Raw genomic sequence first — 23400 nt, 5'->3', positions numbered from 1 at the left:
TTTCCATTCCAGAATGAAAAGAGGAAGAAAAGGAGCCCAGTATGGTAGAAAATACATGGGTTTTGGCAGTGACTGTGGCACGTACCAGTTAACCTCATACTAGGTGTATTAACGTGGGCAGGAACCTTAACCTCTGTGTGCTTCAATTGCCTCATCTGTAAATGGAACCGTCATGGGACTTGCCTGTAACATTGTTATGAAGAGTAAATGAAGTTATTTATGTGAAGCCTTAAAACAGTTGTTGGCACATAATAACTATGTATATTAGCTATTGTCTTAGCAAATAGACCTAGGTTCAGATCCAAGCCCCAGCAGTGGCTGGTTGGGCAAGGTATCATTTTATCTGAGCCTATACATCTGCCACTAAGATGAGAGTTAGTGTCTTATCTCAGTGGGTTTTTGGGAGGATTAAATGAGATGTATATAGGATACCTAACACTATAGCTGGCACATACTAAGTACTCAGATATTATCATACTTTCCATATCCTATTCTCTCTGCTTCACTGTCCCAAGAGCCTAAGTATATAATGTATAAAAGCATTTTATGAGTTATAAATTACTCTATATGTACGGGGTGGTATTTTGTTTTCCTTTCATCTGACTGAGGACTCATCATGCATACTAAGGTGTTAACTGATAAATAAGCTGCTCACTCACTGATGGGTTTAGGTAGAACGGTGATTTATCCCCTATATTTAACTTTTTTTTAATAGAAATGGGATGAGGTCTCACTATGTTGCCCAGGCTGGAGTGAAGTGGCACAATCTTGGTTCACTGCAGCCTTGGCCTCCCAGATTCAAACAGTCTTCCCACCTCAGCGTCCCAAGTAGTTGGGACTACAGGCATGTGCCACCATGCCTGGCTAATTTCTGTATTTTTTATAGAGACAGAGTCTTTGTTGCTCAGGCTGGGTCTTGAACTCCTAGACTCGAGCAATTCACCTGCCTTGGCCTCCCAAAGTGCTGAGATTACAGGCTTCCCATATATATTAATTTTAAAAATTAATTTATTATTATTATTTTTGAGATGGAGTCTCACTCTGTCTCCCAGGTTAGAGTATAGTGGTGCGATCTTGGCTTACTGCAACCTCTGTCTCCCAGGTTCAAGTGTTTCTCCTGCCTCAGACTCCTGAGTAGCTGGGATTACAGGCACGCACTGCCACGCCTAGCTAATTTTTGTATTTTTAGTAGAGACAGGGTTTCACCATGTTGGTCAGGCTAGTCTCTAACTCCTGACCTCGTGATCTGCCCGCCTTGGCCTCCCAGAGTGCTGGGATTATAGGCGTGAGCCACTGTGCCCAGCTGTTACTCTGTTTGTTTTTTTTTTTGAGACAGAGTCTTGCTCTGTCACCCAGGCTGGAGTGCAGTAGCATAATCTCACCTCACTGCAACCTCTGTGTCCTAGGTTCAAGCAGTTCATGTGCCTCAGCCTCCCAAATAGCTGGGACAATAGACAACTGCCACCATCCCCAGCTAATTTTTGTATTTTTAGTAGAGACGGGGTATCTCCATGTTGACCAGGTTGGTCTCAAACTCCTGGCTGCAAGTGATCCACCCATCTCGGCCTCCCAAAGTGTTGGGATTACAACTATGAGCCACTAAACGTGGCTGCCTCCCCTATATTTTTTAATGGCATAAATACTGTATGTTCATTGTAGAACTTTTAGAAATACAGAGAAGCAAAAAATAAAAATCATCTGTAATCTTACCAAAGAGAGAGAAAATCTTACCATTTTTTTTTAAGAGAGAACTTTAAGATAGGGCATTGTAGATGGTATTTTCTATTACTGCAGTATGACAAAATGTGATCTGTGTTTTATATACTTTATACAAAGATACATATCAACACAAGATAAATTGAAGGACTAAATGTTTGAAAAACTATGAGAAGATTAAAATAAATTATAGAAAAATATTTGCATACCTTCTGGATGGAAATCTTTCTCTGTTTTTGTAAAATACATGTAATAGGCTGGGTATGGTAGCTCACGCCTGTAATCCCAGCACCTTGGGAAGCCGAGGTGGCCAGATCACTTCAGGTTAGGAGTTCGAGATCAGCCTGGCAACATGGAGGAAATCCCATATCTACTAAAAATACAGAAATTAGCCTGGTATGGCTCACACCTGTAATCCCAGCTGCTCAGGAGGGTGAGGCAGGAGAATTGCTTGAACCCAGGAGGTGGAGGTTGTAGTGAGTGGAGATTGCGCCATTGCACCCTGCCTGGGCAACAGAGTGAGACTCCGTCTCAAAAATAAACATATATACACACACACACACACACACACACACACACACATATATTTAACATAAAATGTACCATCTTAATCATTTTTACGTGTATAGTTGAATAATGTCAAAAACACTTACATTGTTATACAGTCAATCTCTATAACTCTTTGTCTTAACAAGACTGAAACTCTGTAGCCATTAAAAATAACTCCTAATTCTCCCTTTCCTCCCAGGTTAGTAACCGTTTTAACCACAACAGAAAAACTCAGAATCCTTCAAGGTTACTTGACTACATTAAATTTGTTTTAATCGATGACAAAAGACAGAAAGTTAAAGACATGGACTAGAAAAAATATGTTCAACATGTATGATAAAAGGTTATATAAAGAACCCATATGAACCAATAAGATAAAAATAAAAGCCCAATAGGAGATTGAGTACAGGTAACACATACAGGAGGAAATATAAGGGACTGATAAACATTTAAAAATGTGCTTCATTAACAGGTCTAGAAATGAATATTAAGATAACTTTTTAAAGCTTATACTGTTCATATGCCTTGTGTCCTATTTCTGGAACTGTATGCTATAGAAATAAAAGCCAGTTTATAAGGATATATTTGTAAGAATATTGGATTTACTACAAATTGTTAGTATTGCCAGAAAGAAAGGGATACAACCTGAATTCTATCTCAAGGGGATCGAATAGTTGACTGAATTATCGTACAGTTTTACTGTGGAATATTATGGCACTATTAAAGGCATTGAGTTACATATTCTTAGCTGGGTAAACAGACTGGACCTACTAAGAGAAAAGCTTTCTCAATTAAAAAGCACAGGCAAAAACTCCTGTTATGTGTATGGTGTTTGTACAAGCCTAACCAACGGTATACAAAGATCCACACTGCATTTTTATTATTAATTAATTAATTTTTTTAGACAGGGTCTCTCACTGTCACCCAGACTGGATTTCAGCTAACTGCAACCTCCATCTGCCAGGCTCAAGTGGGTCCTCCCATCTGAGCCTGTTCAGTAGCTGGGACTACAGGTGCCTGCCACCATACCTGGGTAATTTGTATATTTGTTGTAGAGACAGGGTTTTGCCATGTTGCCTAAGCTGGTCTTGAACTCCTGGGCTCAAGCAGTTGGCCTGCCTCAGCCTCCCATAGTGCTAGGAACCACTGTGCCTGGCCCACACCAAACTTTTAACAAGATTACCCAACAGGGGTGGGATTACGAGGAAATACATTTAAAATCTTATTTATATACCTCTGTGTTATTACATAAGTTTGGTAATAACAAACTTGGCTCACTGCAACCTCTGCCTCCTGACCTCAGGTGAGCTGCCCACCGCAGCCTCCCAAGTAGCTGGGATTACAGGTGCGTGCCACCACACCTGGCTCATTTTTTGTATTTTTTAGTAGAGATAGGGTTTCACCATGTTGGACAGGGTGGTCTTGAACTCCTGACCTCAGGTGATCTTCCCACCTCGGCCTCCCAAAGTGCTAGGATTACGGGCGTGAGCCATTGTACCTGGCTGTTACTTTTGTTTTTTAAAATATTATCATTATTTTAAAAAATCAGGTTGGATATCCTTAATCTGAAAGTCTGAAACTCAGAATGCTCCAAAATCTAAAACTTTGAGTGCCAACATAATGCTCAAAGGAAATACTCACTGGAGCATTTTGGATTTGGTGTTTCTGAATTAGGGATGCTCAAATAGTTATGCGAATAAGTAATGCATATATTACAAAAATGTCTAAAATCTGAAGCACTTCTTATTCTAAACATTTTAGATAAGGGTTACTCAACCTATACCATGAGAGCCAGTGACGTAGTGGAAAGAACCTGGCACAAGGAGATAAGACATTTTGCTTACTTTGATTTTTACTCCCATTTCTGTCACTGACACTAGTAGCTTGCTGTTTGGACAAGGCCTTTAGCTTCTCTGGGTTACCAGTTCTTTATCTCTACATGAAGAGAGTTAACATTCAGTCACTAAAGTACTTTCCAACACAGAAAAATGTTTTTTTGTTTGTTTATTTTGCATAATAACACTCATCACTTGCTTATTAAACAAAATAATAAGTTTTTTAGTTTTTGAACTAAAAACTAAGGAATCAATTAAACCCAGAAGATTCTTTGGAGGTACATTTCCTGCATATCTCTGAATAGGCAACAGAAGGGGCTCCTGTCTGGTTAGAGAACTTGCTTATTGCCCTGACCTTGAGGGATTAAACTATGAATCTATATACCTTCATAATTTTGAGGTTTTTTTTTTTTTTTGAGATGGAGTTTCGCTCTTGTTACCTAGGCTGGAGTGCAATGGCGCGATCTTGGCTCACCGCAACCTCTGTCTCCTGGGTTCAGGCAATTCTCCTGCCTCAGCCTCCTGAGTAGCTGGGATTACAGGCATGCACCACTATGCCCAGCTAATTTTTTGTATTTTTAGTAGAGACGGGGTTTCACCATGTTGACCAGGATAGTCTCGATCTCTTGACCTCGTGATCCACCTGCCTCGGCCTCCCAAAGTGCTGGGATTACAGGCTTGAGCCACCACGCCCGGCCCCTGAGGTTATTTTTTAGAAGTTCTAAAAGGGAAATACTAAAGCAATTTCCAATTAGATTCTTAGCATCGCCTTGTCAGTGCCTTAGAAGGTAGATTGTTCCTCCATCATGTCTTCTACCCATCTCTATGCATATTGGTTGCTAAACCAGCTACCAGAATAATGACTCTTCTGCATACAGCAGAAGGATATTAAATTGACAGCCAAGTTAAAATAGCCTGCCAAATTTTAGTTATTAACCTTACCCATTACTGTCTCAAAGAAGATGTAATGGAAATTGCTTTTCTAATTTGTGGCTGTCTCCATTTTTGAACTAAAGATCAATGCAAATGGAAATCTAAGTCTCTGAACCCTGTTATTTTAGCAGTCCTGCATTAGCTCTTTTTCTCTAATAGTGTTTCACAGCACACACACTCCCCTTCCCTCCGGCTAAAAGTAATGAGCATGCCACTGCCAGGTTCTTCAGTTTTAGAAATGTACTTTTTCTTGTTAGATGTCTTAAACAAGCTTTTCTCATTAAAAAGATAAAAATCTCACTTAACAAGTACTCCATCATTGGCAGAGAAGAAACAGGCTTCTTCTGGTTGACCTTTTCACTAGCTCTGTTTTAGACAAGTCAGATTATTTCAGTATTGGTCCCCAACTTAGGGTTCAAAGACGTTAAAGCCTTATGAGTTCTCCCGGGGGAGGAAGACTTTCTAGGCACAAAATAGTGGAAGAAATCACAAAGGATAAAGTCAATATTGACTAAATAAATCACATAGAAAATTATGGCAAATTAGGAACATAGGTTTGGAACAATACTTTAAAGGGTTGAAGGGTTGGCCACTGCAGTGGCTCATGCCTGTAATCTCAGCACTTTGGGAGTCGAGGATGGTGGATCACCTGAGGTTGGGAGTCTGAGACCAGCCTGACCAACATGGAGAAACCCTGTCTCTACGAAAAATACAAAATTAATCGGGTGTGATGGCCCATGCCTGTAATCCCAGCTACTTGGGAGGCTGAGGCAGGAAAATCACTTGAATCCAGGAGGCAGAGCTTGCAGTGAGCCGAGATGGCTCCATTGCACTCCAGCCTGGGCAACAAGAGCGAAACTCCGTCTCAAAAATAAAGTAAAATAAAATAAAGGGTTAAAATCATTTGTGTGTAAAGAGCTCATAAGAATGCATGAGACAGGGGCAAGAGCAGTGGAGAGGTTGAAGTGGGCAGATCTCTTGAGCCTAAGAATTAATCACCCAGCCAACATGGTAAAACACTGTCTCTACTAAAATACAAAAATTAGCCGGAGGTGGTGACTCATGCCTGTAATCCTAGCTACCGGGGAGGTTGAGGCAGGAGAATCATTTGAATCCAAGAGGCGGAGGTTGCAGTGAGCCGAGATCACACCAGTGCACTCTAGCCTGGGTCACAGAGTCAGACTCCATCTCACACACACACACACAAAAAAAAGAAAAGAAATTAGTGGTTGCAAGTACTCGGGAGGCTGAAATGGGAGGGTGGGAGGATGCTTGAACTCAGGAGGTCGAGGCTGAGGCTACAGTGAGCCATAATTGTACCATTGCACTCCAGCCTGGGCAACAGAGCAAGACCTTGTTTCTAAAAAGAAAAAAAACAAGAATACATGAGAGAAACAATAATGATTGCAATGTACAGTTCACAGAAGGGGTGTAAAGCTTAAATATAAGAGGGAGTTCAACCTAATTAATAATAAGGTCTTATTAGTAATACAATAATTAAAAATATGATTTTTGGCCTACCAGAGTGTCAGAGATTTAAAAACAATATCCAGCGCCTCAGAAAGTGGAATGAGTTGGCATGGTGTTGGTGGGAGTAACAGCTTCAAAAAGTCACCTTGTATCAAAATAATTTTTTTTGAGACAGAGTTTCACTTTGCCTCCCAGGCTGGAGTGTAGTGGCATGATCTTGGCTCACTGCAACTGCAACTCCACTTGCTGGGCTCAAGCAATCCTCCCACCTCAGCCTCCTTAGTAGCTGGGACTACAGGCGTGTGCCACGATGCTTGTCTAGTTAGTTAGTTTGTTCGTTTGTTTTGATACAAGATCTTACTCTGTCACTATAGTGCAGTGGCATGATCTTTGCTCACTGCAGCGTCCACCTACTGGACTCAAGTGATCCTCCCACCTCAGCCTCCCAGATAGCTAGGACTTGGAACTGTAGATGTGCACCACCAAACCTGGCTAATTTTTTTGTATTTTTAGTAGAGACAGGGTTTTGCCATGCTGCTCAGGCTGGTCTTGATCTGCTGGGCTCATGCAGTCGCCTTCCACAGTGCTAGCGTTACAGGTGTGAGCCACCATGCCTGGCCCCAAATTTTTTTTTCTAATTCATGTTCATTACTCAGCATTCTTCCCATTTCTTTAAGAAAACAATCAGGAAAAGTTTCGTATTCAGGTTATTTATCACAAGAGTTATTTATGTGATTGTTTATAACCCAAAATTACGAACCCTGAAATGCCTAAGAATATTATAACCATGTACTAAAAGAGTTATTCATATATTTGGAAAATGAAATAAAAACATCAAGATACAATATAATGTAGTCCCATTTGTGTTTTATAAATACATAGAAGCGAGGCTGGAAGGAAATTATGTTACATTTTGGTGTGTATTGTGGAACTATCAGTAATATTTTTTCATAATACTTGTATTTTCCAAGTTTTTTAGTAGTAAAAATGTATATGTTTTATAATTACAAGGAAAATACTTTTCAAGTCTTTTTAACAGGGAGAAGTAATATGTGAGTGGGGATGGTGATTATACTATCCTTTAGTAATTTTTAAATTTTCTAAAAGAAAATCATTTTTGTGCTAGAAAAAGCTGAACAGGCTAACATTTGACTAAAATTATATCCATTCATTGTGAAACACTGGTGCTCATAGTTATCAAAAGCTCTGTTGGCAGTTAAGGGAAGTTAATTACTTTAACTCTCTTTGGTAGACAGTCTGTCAAAACACAGGATCTGTCAGGGGAAAATAATGAAGAGAGTCCTTCACAGCAGAGAAGCTTGGGAATCAGTTATCAAAGGTTCCCAGTCAGTTAGAGCCATTAAACTCCTGAGTGGCTGGTTTTTGTGGCTCATGTCTATAATCCTAGCACTTTGGGAGGCCAAAGTAGGAGCATCACTTGAGTTCAGGAGTTAGAGACCAGCCTGAGCAACATAGTGAGACTTTGACTCTGGAAAAAGTGTTGACATTTTTCCGACCACCTGTTACGTGCTAAGTGCTTTTCATTAAGGACAGAATATTTTTGACTGAGGATCGTGTTTGGCTGATGTAAATATTAATGCCAAAATAGGAAGCAAGGATGAAAGTAACACTCTAATTAGTAGTCGAATTTATTTTATACTAAACTGCGTCATGACATAATTTTTATGGCTTGGCTCAAGCAACAGTTTTCACACTGCACCCGCACTGATGCTGCTCACAGAGCTGTGGATGGGCTGTTTCTGCTTCCTAACTCTGCCTGCTATGCGGCCTATTGTGATGAAGTTGATACAGTAGACCAGTATCAACCACTAAGTCTAGAAGACCTGGAAACATTGAAACAGGTCCTGAACCCCTCTTTTTGGTAAGCCGGAGTTCTGCATCTGACTACACTACAGATAAAAAGAAGCAAGTGGCCATTTCTGTACCATGCGAGCTGTAATGTGCAGTCCTGAAGAGGATGGATAAGATCCCCTTCAGTGCATTGCAGAGATGCTACAGATCACCATCCAAGCCATAGGATCGGAGGTACCCATAATCGAGAAGAAGCTTGAGAGGAAGAACAGTTAAACCTCACAAAGACATCATTGGTATCAGATCTCAAAACCAAGGGTCTTTGGCCCAGGGAAAGAATTTTTTAATGAGCAAATTTTCATCTCTAAATCAAAAAGTGAAACAGACCAAATCCAGTAAAAATATTGGCAAAGAAACTTCCAGAAAGCTAGGAAACTTTACTGAACCTGAAACAAAAGTTAACTTTATAAAACCAAACTTAAAACTAAATCTTTGAAAATCAGATCATAGTCTTGAAACAATGAAAAACACAGGAGTGATGGGTAAGGTTCAGGCAGAGTTTGATGGGGACATGTCTTCAGGTAATGACTCATACCAACCCATGAATTCCTTACAGATTCTAAGTCTGTTGAAGACAGGCAGCTAGCTAATTCATGAGAGAGTGTAGGGCCAATAGATTATGTTCTTCCTAGTTGTGGTATTGTTGCTTCTGTGCCTCAGTTAGGCAGTTGGTCCCAGTCTCTTAGCAGCACTGATAGTAGCATTCATGCCCCTTCAGAGATTACTGTTGTCATGGAAGTGGGCTTGGAAAGGGCCAGGAGTCTCGTTTGAAGAAAAGTCCTTCTGTTGCAATTACACGTATTGACTGGCTTTGCCAAGCCTATGGATATTTACTGCCACAGATTTGTGCAAGATACATAAAACAGTGACCCACCTATTAGACATTAGATCTGTGTCTCAGCAGGCTAGTCAGAAAAGAAATCAAATGACCAAGTTTCCAACGAAGAAACCCAATCAGAATCAACAGAACAGACATCTCCTCAACTGTCTCAATTAGATGTGTCTCTTTCTGCAACAGGCCCACAGTTTTAGTTGAGCCAGCGCATTCAGTTGCATCTCAAAAGACCCTTAGTTCCGCTTCCAGCATGCTTGAACTTGAGACAGGGCTTCATGTAACTCCTCCTTCAGAGAGCAGTAGCAGCAGAGCAGTCCCTCCCTTTGCAAAGATTTGAAGTTCCATGGTTGTGGTTACCAGTATTACCCAAGCTGGACTAACCCATGGGATAAACTTCGCAGTGGCAACAGTTCAGAAGAGTCCTGCAGAACCTGAAGTGATTAATGAAGATGAAGTCCAGCAAAATGAACTTAAAAGTATGTTTGTACAATGCTAGACACAGATAATTCAGATTTAGCTTTTAGCCATAAGAATTCTTCCATTACTTTTATTTTAAAATACGAGAAGACGTTTTTACCTCTTGGGGTATTTTAATTGTACTGTCTGAATCCAGGGCCCACAAATTCTTTTTCTTGAAAGGGTTTTAAAAGGAGTCTGAACCTAAGTAGATTTCCAAATTTTAGAGTCAGGACTACAGAAGTGCATCATCCTAGAATGCGCAGACCTGAATAGCGTATACACTATGGAGCACTTTGCTTATCTGAAAGTAATTCAGCAACAGGTCACTTTGGGATATAACCTGAACCTTTTTTGTGTGGTGGGGTGGGTAGAATACATTAAGCAGACACAAGGGCTGGACATGCAGATACTTAGGGGATTAGAATTTTTCATAATTTGTTCTTTTTTTTTTTTTGATACGGAGTTTCGCGCTTGTTACCCAGGCTGGAGTGCAATGGTGCGATCTCAGCCCACTGCAACCTCCGCCTCCTGGGTTCAAGCAATTCTCCTGCCTCAGCCTCCTGAGTAGCTGGGATTACAGGCACCCACCACCATGCCCAGCTAATTTTTTGTATTTTTAGTAGAGACGGGGTTTCACCATGTTGACCAGGATGGTCTCGATCTCTTGACCTTGTGATCCACCCGCCTCGGCCTCCCAAAGTGCTGGGATTACAGGCTTGAACCACTGCGCCCGGCCTAATTTGTTCTGTTTGTTCATTCCTGTGTGTTACTTCTACAAAATAAAGTATACATTTAGTTTTTAGTGACTTTTAACATGTTACTGAAGCATTTAAATATAAAGCTATTTTAGTTTTGATGGCTTAACTATTCCCTGAGGAGTTGAGGGTCATTGATACTAAAGTCAAGAAATGATTCTCATTTGATTCTAATTTTCCCTGTATTCTACTTGAACACGTTAAAAATTTTGTTCTGCCTATACCATGTAAACCTAGGAGCATTAAGTCTTGTCAGGCACACAGTAAACCTGATAGATCAGATGTGAATACCAGCACCTATTAAATTTCTTTTTGCTGTTTTCAGGAATGTAAGAACACATGTATTGGCTACTGGAAGTTCTAGAAGGAAGTCAGGTTTTAAATTTATTCTAGGAGGGGCATCCTCAACCCCTTAATAGACGATCTACAACTTCAAAATATTAGTCTGGGCCAAGTGCAGTGGCTCACACCTACAGTCCCACCACTTTGGGAGGCCAGGAGTTTGAGACCAGCCTGGGAAATATCTATCTCTACAAAAAAATACAGAAATGAGCCAGGCGTAGCGGTAGACACCTGTAGTCCTAGCTGTGCAAGAGGATTGCTTGAGCCCATGAGGTTGAGGCTGCAGTGAGCTGTGATTGTGCCACTGCCCTCCAGCCTGGGGGACAGATCAAGACCCTGTCTCGAAAAAAAATTCAGTCTGAAGCACAATTGTGCTGAAACTGGTCTTCTGACTATAATCGTGACAACACAGAACTAGGGCCGCCTCTGTAAGCCACACAGTAAGAAAGTTGCACAGCATATTCCAACAAGTATTTAGAGCTTTACTCTCTTGAAGTGATTCTCAGCTGAACATTATGTCTGTTGTAACTTTGATGAGCATTCCATTTTTCTTTTTTATTAGTGGTATCTTTTTTTAATGTGTTAAATCTTGTGATTATTAAAGTACCACTATAATTTAAAATGAACCAAAACAAACCTCTTTGCAAATCACACCAATACCTCTTACCAAGTTCTGCTGTAGACATAGAGTTACCAGAATGTTTACGTGGAAAAATTTCAGCCAACAGGAAGTGTTGCCAGTCGTCTAGGTTTTGAATATGATCTATTTCCTTTGTACTTCTTTTCTCCCACCTTTCAAAAGGTGCCTGAATGAAATCATATGAAGATAGAGCGGGGGTTTTTATTTTATTTTATTTTGAGACCATCTTGCTTTGTCACCCAAGCTGGAGTACAGTGGCGTGATCTCGGCTCACTGCAACCTCTCCCTCAGCCTCCGGAGTAGCTGGGACTACAAACGTATGCTACCACACCTGGCTAATTTTTCTATTTGTATTTGTATATTTTTGTGACAGTGTGGTGCAGAGCACCACACCCAGGTAAGTTTTGTATTTTGAGACACCTAGGCTGGAGTGCAGTGGCGTGATCTCTGCTCACTGCAACCTGCATCTCCCAGGTTCAGGTGATTCTCATGCCGCACCCTACCGAGTGGCTGGGACTACAGGTGTATGCCACCACACCTGGCTCATTTTTGCATTTTTAGTAGAGATGGGTTTCATTGTGTTAAGCAGGCCGGCCTCAGACTCCTGACCTCAAGTGATCCACCCATGCCTCAGCCTCCCAAAATGTGATTACAGGTGTGAGCCACCACGCCCGGCCTTCTTTATTTTTTGAGACAAATTCTCACTCTGTAACTTAGGCTGGAGTGCAGTGGCACGACCTTGGCTCACTACTGCCTTAACCTCCTAGGCTTAAGTGATCCTCCCATGTCAGCCTCAGGAGTAGCTGGGACTATAGGCATTTGCTACCACACCTGGTAATTTTTTAAATGTTTTGTGGAGATGGCAGTCTCACTGTGTTGCCCAGCTGTCCTTGAACTGGGCACAAGCAGTCTGCCCACTTTGGCCTCCCAGAGTGCTAGGATTATAGTTGTGAGCCTCTGTGCCCAGCCTCCTTAGTTTTTTTTTTTTGTTTATTTTTTGGTTTTGGTTCTGGGGATGGGGTGGGGAGTTATATAAAGCAACAGAAGTAAGACCTGAAAAATCAGTAGAAAACTATAATTTGCATAGCACAGGAAGTACCTCTTGGTTGGTGTGGGAATTTATTTATTAATTTATTATTTTTTTAATTCTTATTTATTTATTTTATTCAAGTGTGACTCCAGACAGGATCCAAAGAGGAGATTTTCAGTCTCTTCCCTGGGTTTTATGGAGACTTACTTTACCCTTCTGTGTTAGCCTCTTCAAGCACTAGGTCAGCCTTAAAAGGGCAGAGGAAAGGACGGGGAATTTTTATTCAGACTCACGTCATCTGCTGGCATCATATTCCTCTGCAAGGGAAATGTCTGGATAGAAGGATCACACTTAACCTTCTCTATTCAAGTCAGGAAGAGAAGAGGTGGGGTACAAAAGGGACTAATAGGGGAATTGTGCTCCCAAGGCAGAAACAACTTGTGGTCCTAACTTCTCCCAGATTGAGGTAATTTTAGGCAGACATAAAATTAGTTTGGTCAATGAAGAACTCTTCATTCATAGGCTTTGATATCTTTTTTTTTTTTTTGAGATGGAGTCTTGTTTTGTTGCCCAGTCTGGAGTGCAGTGGTGCAACGTAGGCTCACCGCAGCCTCTGCCTCCTGGATTCAAACAATTCTCCTACCTCAGCCTCCCGAGTAGTTGGGACTGCAGGTGCGCACCACCACACCTGGGTAATTTTTGTATTTTTAGTAGAGACAGAGTTTCGCTGTGTTAGCCAGGCTAGTCTCAAACTCCTGACCTCAGGAGTTTGATCTACCTGCTTTGGCTTCCCAAAGTGCTGGGATTATAGTTGTGAGCCACTGTGCCCGGCCATGCTTTGATTTTCAAAGGCGCTGACTCCTGAGACCTACTTGCTGGCTCACTTTGGAGAGAGTCCACTTTATTTGGCAGTTATATAAGACAAAACCTTCTTAGAAAAGCTACATGGTCTATATGTAGGTATATATGGTTTATTAAGAAAAATCTCAAACATAAAAACAGTAATATAATGATCCCTTATGCCCATCACACAATTTTAATAGTTATCAACATGTGGCCTATTTTATTTGTTTGTTTGTTTATTTATTTAGAGGTAGAGTCTCGCCTTATTGCCCAGGCAGCTAATTTTTATATTTTTAGTAGAGACGGATTTTGCCCTGTTGGCCAGGCTGGTCTTGAACTCCTTACCTCCAGTGATAAATCAACCTCAGACTCTCAAAGTCCCAGGATTACAGGCATGAGCCACTGCACCCAGGCTATTTTGAAGCAAATTCCAGACTGGATATAATTCTGTCCCTATGTGTCATACTTCCACATATATCTCTAAAAGACAAGGAAAAAATTTTTTAAACATCTAGAATGCCATTATCACTGTTTAAAATCACACAACATTTCCTTATTTTCTTAAGTACCTGTTTGTGTAATTTTTTTCCCCATAATTTTTCGTTTTTGAGTACTTAATGTTGTTCAAATTAGGATCCAAAGTCCACACATTGCTGTTGATTTCATGTCTTTTTCAGTCTGTCTTAACCCAAAAGGTTTCTATCCTGTTTTGGTTTTTCCTAGCCAGTTTATTTCTTGAAGAAACGAAGTTCTTTGACTTGTAGAATTTCCCACATTCTGGACTCTGCTCTTGCATCTTTGTAGTGTCATTTTACATGTTCTTTTCCCATGAATTGCCTGTAAACTAGTGGTTGGACTAGAGGCTTGCTAAGAGGCTCAATTTTTTTGGAAAAAAGACTGACTACATGGTAGTGTGGTCCTTCCTATTCTTCACCATAAGGAAGCACACAGCGTCTCACAGTAACATATTAGTTTTTGACAGAATGACTCTAGCCCAGTAATTGATGTTGTCAAATCCATTACTTCATTGGGGGTTTATCTGTGCTTCCTGTCAGCTTCAAGGTACTGCATTGGCTCTTTCAAGTCCAGGTTACTTATAAGATTTATAAGATCACTTTGGTCTCCTAGATGCTTCCTAGTGATTGAATTTTCCAAAGCTCCAGCTACCTATTCTTTCCATGAGTTCTAGTGGAGCACACACATAGGGAATTTTCTCAAAGAGACTTTGCTCTTTGAAAAAAGCCAAGCTAGGTGCTGTGGCTCATACCTGTAATCCCAGCTACTTGGGAGGATAGAATATTGTTTGAGGCCAGGAGTTTAAGGCCAGCCTGGGCAATATAGTAAGACTCTCTCTCTAAAAAAAAAGAAGAAGAAAAAGAGCCAATGTAGGCAGTATTTTGTCAAAGTAAGGCCTTAGAGGGAAGGATAGGATATAAAGGCTGTCAGAATAGCTTCTTTGGGAAAATAGAGAAAAAGACTTTTCCTTTAAATCTCTAGTCATTTGTTGCCTGGTAGTTTTGATGAATAGGCAGGCAATGTGATCATATAGTTGACTAAATTGGAGAAGTAAATGTTCATGGAAAAGAGATTTTAGGCCAGGCACAGTGGCTCATTCCTGTAATCCCAACACTTTGGGAAACTGAGGTAGAAGAATCACTTGAGGCTAGGAATTTGAGATTAGCTTGAACATAGCAAGACTCTTTCTCAATTGAGAAAAAGAAAAAGAGATTTTAAGTCCATCACTTGGATCCTAAATTTCAACATGCAATTTTTTTTGTGACAAGGTTAGGAGAGTTCTTACTACATTACAACAACAAAAAACCTAATATTCTGCAGCAAGAGAAAATTAAAAAAAAAAAAAACCCTCCCAATTTGAGTTTGTCAGGCTGAGAAGTGCAGAGAGTGCCTTTAGCCTCTCACCTGCACTTAAGACCTCAAATATTATGTCAGTCAGTCATCTAACTGGGTTGAAATGGTACAGTGTCATGTTGAAGTTTGCCTTCTAGAGTTTTAATGTTGTACAGAAATTTAAGTTTCAGAGACTCAAGAGCTACAGCCTCAAGGAGAAATAACTCCCCATTCAACAGCCTCTTGATTATCTCCTATTTCAGATTGTATCCCTCAGCTACATAAAACAAGACATCCTAGAACTCTTTCTGTTTACACTTCCCTGTGACTAGTTATCTATCCAGGGATGCTGAACTAACCTATCTTTTCACTACCTTGTCTTCAGGAGCCAATGAAGTGCTTTTGGTGGTTGGGGGTTTCGGAAGCCAGCAGTCTCCTATCGACGTGGTAGAGAAATATGACCCCAAGACTCAGGAGTGGAGCTTTTTGCCGGTAAATAATGGTGAAACCATTTGTTGGGAGGGAGCTTAAATTCCTCAGTCTCTGGCTCCAGAGCATAGCTAATCCAACTGTAAGAGTAGAAAAGCCTAATAACAGGTTGTTTCTTACAGCAGTCTTGTGCACATAGTAGGTACTCAGTAAACAGTTTTTTTACTGTTTAGATTAGAAGATTATACCTTAGAAATGTTAGTGGCCCTGTGTCAGGTTAAATCAGATGGCCACCACTAGTTAGGTGCTTTTCTAAGCTGTCTTTATAATTCCCAGCACATTTCATTGGTCATGTTTTGTTAAAGTAAACCCAATGTTAAATTGTGTTGAATTGAACCCAGTGTTCAATTGAGCTCAGAAGTTTGGACAGAGCGTGGTAGCTCACACCTATAATCCCAGCACTTTGGGAGGCTGAGATGGGACGATCTCTTGAGGCCAGGAGTTCAAGACCAGCCTGGGCAGTATGGTGGAACTCTGTTTCTGCAAAAAAGTAAACAAAAAAATTAGCCAGGTGGTGCATGCCTGTAGTCCTAGCTGCTTGGGAGGTTGTGATAGAAGATTGCTTGAGCCCAGCAGTCAAGGTTGCAGTGAGCTGTGACTGTGCCACGCACTCCAACCTGGGTGACAGAGTGAGATCCCAACTCAGAAAAAAAAAGTTTGTATCTGTCTCCCTCAGCATGTCTCTCAGTGCTGAATGAACAATAGTAATTTCTGAGAAAACATGGAAATCCAATCCTCCTACCTTTTAAGGTTTTTATAATAAATCCTGGCCCTTTGATTAGCAATGTGGGAACACTTTTCCACTGTATGGAAGAATATCAGTCTCTTAGCCCAGTGCCTTATGGAAAAGAAAGGAGTCAGATACTGGATAACAGAAAGCTGTTAAATCTTTTGGAAACCTTGGAAAGAGGCAGATGTGCAGAAAGCTTACATCTTTAAGAGACCCACAACAAGCATTTCCTTCAGTAGGCAGCCATGGGTGGAGCCACTTGAGGATGAACCACTCAAGGAGGGTTCATGATGACAGGTGAAGCAGCACAGAGGTGTGTAGATACAACAGGGAAGATAGCAAAAGGAAAGGCCCGAAACTTACCTAACTGAAATGCTCTGTACCTCTTCTCTCCAAATCCATAGAGCATCACTCGTAAGAGACGTTATGTGGCCTCAGTGTCCCTACATGACCGGATCTACGTCATTGGTGGCTATGATGGCCGTTCCCGCCTTAGTTCAGTGGAATGTCTAGACTACACAGCAGATGAGGATGGGGTCTGGTATTCTGTGGCCCCTATGAATGTCCGACGAGGTCTTGCTGGAGCCACCACCCTGGGAGGTAGGCTTGATAAGCAGGGCAATATTTCCATCTTACTGTGGCTGGACCAGGTTTTTAACCTCTCATGTTTTCTGGCAGGAGCATGAAATATGGAGAAAAAAAATGAGGTCAAATATTATTATTATTTGAGACAGGGTCTCTCTCTGTTGCCCAGGCTGGAGTGCAGTGGCGTGACCACGGCTCACTACAGCCTCAACCTCCCCAAGCTCAAGCGATCCTCCCACCTCAGCTTCCCGAATAGCTGGAACTACAGGTGTGCACCATCATGCCCAGCTATTTTTATGTATTTTTAGTAGAGACAGGGTTTCGCCTTGTTGCCCAGGCTAATCTCTAACCCCTGAGCTCAAGTGACTCACCCGCCTTGGCCTCCCAAGGTGCTGAGATTACAGGTGTGAGCCGCTGCGCCCAGCCGACAAATACTCTTTTTGCTTTCAGACATATCAGTGTAATAGAAGCTGTTCAACCTTCATGGATGTTTCAGTACTGACTATAAAGTTCGCAAATCAAGTTCTAATGTGCTGGGTGGGGAACTGGCACTGGTTGTATTTTTTGAAAATTCCCAAGTGGTTTTTGAATGCTTCTGAGGATTTTAATTTACCCCATTCTTTTTAGATGTCTTTCTTGTCTGTAAAACTTAATTGACTTATCTCATTAAAAAATACTTTGTTTTTGCTTTCAGACTTTTAAAAGACACTTGAAAATTTTGTAGAGGAAAGAGTTCTAGAAATCTCTCATTCTCTAATAGTCTGTAATTTGTTTATTCTGAGCAGATATGATCTACGTCTCTGGAGGCTTTGATGGAAGCAGGCGTCACACCAGTATGGAGCGCTATGATCCAAATATTGACCAGTGGAGTATGCTGGGAGATATGCAGACAGCCCGGGAAGGTGCCGGGCTCGTAGTGGCCAGCGGAGTGATCTACTGTCTAGGTATCCTGAGTCTGCGATGCAGGAATGGGAGAGAACTCAATGGGTAGTAGATTGTGGGTAAGGGTTCCTTTTTAGCAGAATGAAGTTCATAGACTTCCCTTCAACTAAAACCCTGTTGTGTCAATGTATTTTCCATTAATTGGGATTATCATTTTCTTATAAGCAGAAAGTAGGATACTATCAGATTTCTGTTAGAGTTATTGGGACTCTAGTGGGAAGTTAAAACTAAAATAATTAGTTGAAGCACTCGGAAAAAGGCTGACCAGGAATAGGCATGAGGATTTACCACTCATCCTGCAGTGGTCTCTGTCTTCCAGGAGGATATGATGGCTTGAATATCTTAAATTCAGTTGAGAAATACGACCCTCATACAGGACATTGGACTACTGTTACACCAATGGCCACCAAGCGTTCCGGTAAGATCAGATCTGAGGGAGGAGACAATAGGCAGTGCTGTCAGACCTTTACATATATAGTAGTGATGCATGGGACAAACTGTAGATGAATGTAAAAATGAGATTCTGCTCCTCGTCTCTGCTTTCTCTAAATATTAGGATAAAGACAGTTTATATTTAAAACTAGATTATAAATTTGAAAGCAAAAGCCTTCATGTCTTTGTTCTCTCCCTACGTTTTAGAATGCTACAATTTTGTCTGTGTAGCACATGTTAAATAAATGTTTGTTAAATAACGTCTCTAATGTATAAGAACAAAAGAGTAGCACCTTACCTTCACGAGAGCTTTTTGAAGTGGAGTAGGCTGAGATGTAGAAAAGGAGAAAACACTGTGCTGTTCTAGTTTACATATTCTGAGTAAAAATCGCTTCAGAACCATAATCACAGTTCCTTTCCCTCCATCTACCTTTATTGCTGCCTTTCTTTCACTTCCTCCTTTTCTGAGAAGGGTGGGGCTCTGAGTTAATGAGAGTAAAGAAGAAAAGATAAATTTCTATTTATCTTTTATCATTTCAAATCCAAGCCAAAGGGTTTATAGATGGAATAACTTGTGCTGGACTAGATTATCCTAGCCTTGTCTAGGTCCAGTCCATATCTCTTATCTACTCTAGAACTCAGCTAGCCATTAGTGACCATAGTTTATTTCTATAACTCAGATTCTAGGCTTAGTACCATTCATTTGCTAATGCCTTCATTTTCCCCAGGTGCAGGAGTAGCACTGCTGAATGACCATATTTATGTGGTGGGGGGATTTGATGGTACAGCCCACCTTTCTTCCGTTGAAGCATACAACATTCGCACTGATTCCTGGACAACTGTCACCAGTATGACCACTCCACGATGCTATGTAGGGGCCACAGTGCTTCGGGGGAGACTTTATGCAATTGCAGGGTGAGGATTTAAACAACTCCAGACTCAGTATGTAACCAGAGCAACAGTCTGTGTGATCTGATCCTTATTTTTGGATGGAGACAACATTTGGGTAGGGGTAGACATCTCCAGTAGCAACTTGATTTTTTTAAATTAGATTTTTTTTTTTTTTTTAGAGACAGAGTCTTTCTCTGTCACCCAGGCTGGAGTCTGAGTAGAGTAGCTGGGACCACGGGTGCATGCCACTGTACCAGGCTAGTTTTTTATGTTGTCTAGGCTGATTTCAAGCAATCCTCCCACCTCAGCCTCCCAAAGTGTTAGGATTACAGGCGTGAGTCACCATGCTGGCCTCCAGTGGCAGCCTTAAGGAAGAACTCGTGTGGAAAAGAATAGAAGGCTAATTTCTTTCTTTAAATTTAATTGAGACAGGGTCTTACCATTTTGCCCAGGCTGGTCTCAAATTCCCTCCTAGGCTTAAGCAGTCCTCTTACCTCAGCCTCCCTCATAGTTGGGATTAAAGGCATGTGCCACTGCACATAGCTGATTCATTTTTTTCTTTTGCTGCTTTCTCACTCAGATATGATGGTAATTCCCTGCTAAGTAGTATTGAATGTTATGACCCTATCATCGACAGCTGGGAAGTCGTGACATCCATGGGAACCCAGCGCTGTGATGCTGGTGTGTGTGTTCTCCGTGAGAAGTGACCATTGTTGGAGCACCATCCAGAACTAGTGACCAGTCTGGTGGACAGTTAGTGGGAGAATCAAGAATCCTTTCCAGAATGTCTGTTTCTCACTATGAACAGGGTGATTACAGGCACCAGTGCAGTGATGATTGTACTTATTTGACATATATTCCGCCTTGTCCTGGTTATTGTTCCTGAGAAGGGTGGCCAGCAGATACTCCAGGGAAAAGAATGCAGATTGAATGGATGTGAGAGACCAGATCGCCTCTCCCACTGCCTTGGGGAGCACTTTCCTTTCGTTTCTAACTTACCACATGCTCAGTGTACTATATGTATGTTGTGCCTCATATGTTGCAGAGAACGAAGGTGAGTATAGCCTACTAGATGTGGGCAATATCCAGCCTAGATGATTGGAAAGGTACCAGTTTAAGTAAACTTGGTAAAATCCAAGTCTTTTTTTTTTTTTTTCCAAGAAAAGATACCTTTTCTAATCTACAGGTAGCTGGAGGCAACACAGTTCCATTCTAGAAGGAAACAGAAGGGAGAGCCCCATAAAACTTTGGGGGCAAGGGAGAGAGACTCATCGGACACTTCTTGTGGGGGATATGGTTGGTATATCAGAATTTAAGTTAGAATAAGTGAATCAACTGAATTTGATGGATTGTGAGTGAACCTAGAACAGCACTGAAGTATTACATAATCTGGAAGACTGAGAAGGGTATATCATTTGAAGGATCTTTTTATTTCCCCAAGGTCTTTCTGAAGTAGAATGTTACACATTTTAGCACTGGAGGCAGCATAACAGTGAACAAATGTTGGGATGAGAGAAGATGGCATCAATGTGCAAGTTCAGTATAACTGGGGATAAACTAGAAGTACCTGTGATTCTACGGTCTTATTCCCTGCCAGGGCTCATCTAGCCATGGCAATGTTTGCCTTGAATGGGGGTGAAAGCCTTTCTTTGTTGAATCAAATACTACTACACTGTTACACTTCCACACTATTTATTTGGGGATGGGCTGGGAGTGACAGTAGCCCAGTAGTTTAGCTACCTGATTACTGCCCATTCTTTTAGGAGTACACTTCTGCCAAGGAGTGGTTTGTACTGCTGTGTTTGGTACATTTAGTCTTTTTTCTGCTATAAGTTTCCCTTGTCTGTCCTTTAGTGTAGATTTTATTCATCACAGGACAGAATAATCAAGGACAACCAAAATCCTTTTGTCAGTTTCAGTACCTCAGCTATCAACATTTCTGAGCTATTATTTAATGTTGCTCTATGTCATGGAATGAAATTCTTGTTTTATGGATATTGAAATTTTATGGGAGTGTGGGAATGTGATAAACAACCTTTGCTCTGAAATTCCATTTTTCCCTTTTTCCCTGAATCGTATTGACCTACAGAGTTAATTTCCTTTGTATTTTTTTAAGAAAATATTAAAAATTAACAGTCTCAAATGCTGAGAGTTTGTGGTTAACCAGCATTGCCTTTAGCAGATACTTAGGGTTCAGCTGTGACCCCTGTGTCGTCAGCCTGTTCATCTTGTGTGTTTGCCAACTAGTTCTGCTATTTCTCTGTTAGACACAGGTAAGAGGCAGCCACTTTACACTATGGAGATTCTCATCAGTAAAATATTTACCTGATTTGCCGTATTCATTAGCCCCTCTCATGCTTGGAGTTACTTGAAAACCAAAGGAGTAAAGAAGAGATGTCTTGAATTCACTTAGCATCCACTTCAATTTTAGGGTTTCAGTCATGCCAGGCCTTTTTTCCATTTGCTTTGAATGATGGCATGTGATATTAACAGCTATGCAGAAGGCCTGCAAAACTGCAACAATCCTGATGCTTCCAGAACAGAAGGAAGGAGAAGCCACAGGAGGAAGTTATTTTCCCTAAAGATGCCTGCCAACTTTGGCAGATGGATTGCGCCTGCTAATTAAACCACAGCCTATAAAACATGTGGCTCTTCCTATCTCAAAAAGAGATCCAGGAGAGGCTGAAGGACTGATGGCTCTTATGCTGTCTTTGGTGCTGACAAATTAGTTTCAGACCAATGTCACAAATAGTTCATACACTGCAGCCACTGAATCTTCTACAGAAAAATCAACACATAAAACTGAATAGCTCCTTTTTCACTCTTTTCACAATCATACACACTTTCATGTGCTCACATACATCCACAGAGATACCCCTAATTTGGTGGGTTATCTTAAATTTTTTTTTTTGGAGACGGAGTCTCGTTCTGTAGCTAGGCTGGAGTGCAGTGGTGTGATCTTGGTTCACTGCAACCTCTGCCTCCCAGGTACAAGCGATTCTCCTGCCTCAGCCTCCCAAGTAGCTAGGACTACAGGTGTGCATCGCCACACCTGGCTAATTTTTTGTATTTTTAGTAGAAATGGAGTTTCACTATGTTGGCCTGGATGGTCTCAATCTCTCGACCTCATGATCCACCCTCCTTGGCCTCCCAAAGTGCTGGGATTACAGGTATGAGCCACCGCACTCGGCCAACATGTTAATTTTTTTAAGCTCCCACCACTGGCAACAAGCTACTTAGTTATCTAACCTAGGAAAACCAGCAGTTGCTTTGTGTCACCCCCATCACAATACAGACTTCCAGCTAGTTTCTAAGTTCTGTGCAATTTTAATTGTTCCAAGTCCATTCCCCTATCTTCATTCCCTCTGCTAGGTTCATGGCCTTTCTCAGCTAGACCCTAAGGTAACAGCCACTTAATACCCTTACCTTTATTCCTCTCTTCAATCTAGCCTCTCCATTTAGTCATAGGTTATCTTTCTGAAGCACAGAAGTACTTAACCTACAGCAGACAGTAAATATTGAACAGTTATTTCTGGCCTAAAATGCCAGATTCCCATTGTTCATATTATAAATGTTAAATTCTTTAACATGACATTAGATCCATGGAGCTCTGGGCCCACTGTACCTTCCTGATCTTACCTACCTCTATTATCACTTCTCCCCAGGTTTGTGGGTCAGCTACAGCGGTCTAGTAACCATTCCTAAATTTGCTCTCACCCTTGTTCATATACAATACTGTTCTGTCTGAAATAATCTTGCTTTCCTGACAATCCTAGTTAAGAGCAGTGGCTTTAGAGTTGTGCTGCAACCTTTCTGATCTTTACCTTTCTCATTTTGTGCACAAGAGTGCCGACCCCATAAGGAAAGTGTGATGATTTAATACGTTTCTAAAGGCGCTTCGACACGTTTTGCCGCGTAGTAAATGGTCACAATGATTAGAAGCGGCCAGCAATGACAGTTTCCACTCAACTTTTTTCCAGTACCAAAAAGATACCTGCCCCTCTAAGTAGTTTCCTATAGAAGAAGCCAATGTGGCTAAAATTTGATGGGAAGTCCGACCCAGATTCCCTTCACATTGCCCCCAATAAAGTCCCCATTCATTCAGGAGACTAAATTCAGATCTCAGAAAACTAAACAGTAATGTCAACCTAATGATTTATTTCTTTAGGTCTTACTATTAAGCACAGTGACCAGATGGGTATGG

The 23400-nt window shown here is 41.2% G+C and overlaps 1 protein-coding gene, 1 long non-coding RNA gene, 1 other non-coding gene and 1 pseudogene across 5 annotated transcripts in view; 2 read left to right on the top strand and 2 right to left on the bottom strand.

Moving 5' to 3' along the window:
* Nucleotides 1–21339, top strand: part of KLHL12 (kelch like family member 12) — a 40141-nt gene extending 18802 nt beyond the window's left edge. For all 3 annotated transcript variants that reach the window (XM_035281477.3, XM_078356853.1, XM_008985439.5), the window contains exons 7-12: nucleotides 15513–15619; nucleotides 16751–16946; nucleotides 17717–17875; nucleotides 18193–18291; nucleotides 19034–19220; nucleotides 19777–21339. In XM_035281477.3, the coding sequence (XP_035137368.3) occupies nucleotides 15513–15619; nucleotides 16751–16946; nucleotides 17717–17875; nucleotides 18193–18291; nucleotides 19034–19220; nucleotides 19777–19903 (875 nt within the window). In that variant the 3' untranslated portion in view covers nucleotides 19904–21339. The remainder of the gene's footprint in view (nucleotides 1–15512; nucleotides 15620–16750; nucleotides 16947–17716; nucleotides 17876–18192; nucleotides 18292–19033; nucleotides 19221–19776) is intronic.
* LOC103789267 (phosphatidylinositide phosphatase SAC2 pseudogene) lies at nucleotides 8058–9866 on the top strand (annotated as a pseudogene).
* On the bottom strand, nucleotides 12575–12696 carry LOC118149609 (small nucleolar RNA SNORA26). The gene has a single exon (XR_004737180.1). It is a non-coding gene; the product is annotated as a small nucleolar RNA SNORA26 (small nucleolar RNA).
* LOC128930233 (uncharacterized) lies at nucleotides 16883–21653 on the bottom strand. Its single transcript, XR_008477965.2, has 4 exons — nucleotides 21522–21653; nucleotides 18604–18786; nucleotides 18162–18303; nucleotides 16883–17017 (listed from the first exon to the last, which is right to left on the bottom strand). It is a non-coding gene; the product is annotated as an uncharacterized LOC128930233 (long non-coding RNA).
* Between the last annotated feature and the right edge of the window lie 1747 nt (nucleotides 21654–23400).

The sequence above is a fragment of the Callithrix jacchus genome, chromosome 19, assembly GCF_049354715.1.
Source record: "Callithrix jacchus isolate 240 chromosome 19, calJac240_pri, whole genome shotgun sequence".
In the NCBI taxonomy this organism is placed as follows: domain Eukaryota; kingdom Metazoa; phylum Chordata; class Mammalia; order Primates; family Cebidae; genus Callithrix; species Callithrix jacchus.
Note: the sequence above shows the minus strand (reverse complement) of the source record. Positions and strands in the feature narration are given on the sequence as shown.